Source organism: Acanthisitta chloris, unplaced genomic scaffold (genome assembly GCF_000695815.1).
Source record: "Acanthisitta chloris isolate BGI_N310 unplaced genomic scaffold, ASM69581v1 scaffold27794, whole genome shotgun sequence".
Taxonomy (NCBI): domain Eukaryota; kingdom Metazoa; phylum Chordata; class Aves; order Passeriformes; family Acanthisittidae; genus Acanthisitta; species Acanthisitta chloris.
The window spans coordinates 315-777 of NW_008670226.1; the positions used below are offsets into that span (position 1 = coordinate 315).

The following is a 463-nucleotide window of genomic DNA, read 5'->3' on the forward strand; positions in this document are numbered from 1 at the left end:
GATGGCCTGGGGGGTGGGAGGAGACAGTAAGCCCCAGGCAGGTAACACGTCCCCCCTGGCACTGTAGGACCCACGAGGCACTCACCTGCACCGAAGTGATGGAGCCCTTGCGTGTGGTGGTGATCCGCTCCTGCATGGTACCCATGTCGGTGGCCAGTGTGGGTTGGTAACCCACGGCTGAGGGGATTCTGCCCAGCAGAGCAGACACCTAGGAGGAAACAGAGCATGAGGGGCTGCACAGGCGGGGGCCAGGTGTACCCCTCAGAGCCAGCCCTGCCCTAGCACAGACCTCAGAGCCAGCCTGGGTGAAGCGGAAAATGTTGTCGATGAACAGCAGCACGTCCTGACCCTCCTGGTCCCTGAAGTACTCGGCCACAGTCAGCCCCGTCAGGGCCACCCTGGCCCGGGCACCTGGGGGCTCGTTCATTTGCCCATAGACCAGCGCAACCTGCGGGGGGGGGGG

At 64.6% G+C, this 463-nt stretch overlaps 1 protein-coding gene across 1 annotated transcript in view; it reads right to left on the minus strand.

Moving 5' to 3' along the window:
• ATP5B (ATP synthase, H+ transporting, mitochondrial F1 complex, beta polypeptide) overlaps nucleotides 1-463 on the minus strand; it is a gene marked incomplete at both ends in the record, with an annotated part of 1,651 nt that overhangs the window by 311 nt on the left and 877 nt on the right. The window contains 2 exons of the mRNA XM_009073615.1: nucleotides 86-208; nucleotides 290-448. Of these exons, the coding sequence (XP_009071863.1) occupies nucleotides 86-208; nucleotides 290-448 (282 nt within the window). The remainder of the gene's footprint in view (nucleotides 1-85; nucleotides 209-289; nucleotides 449-463) is intronic.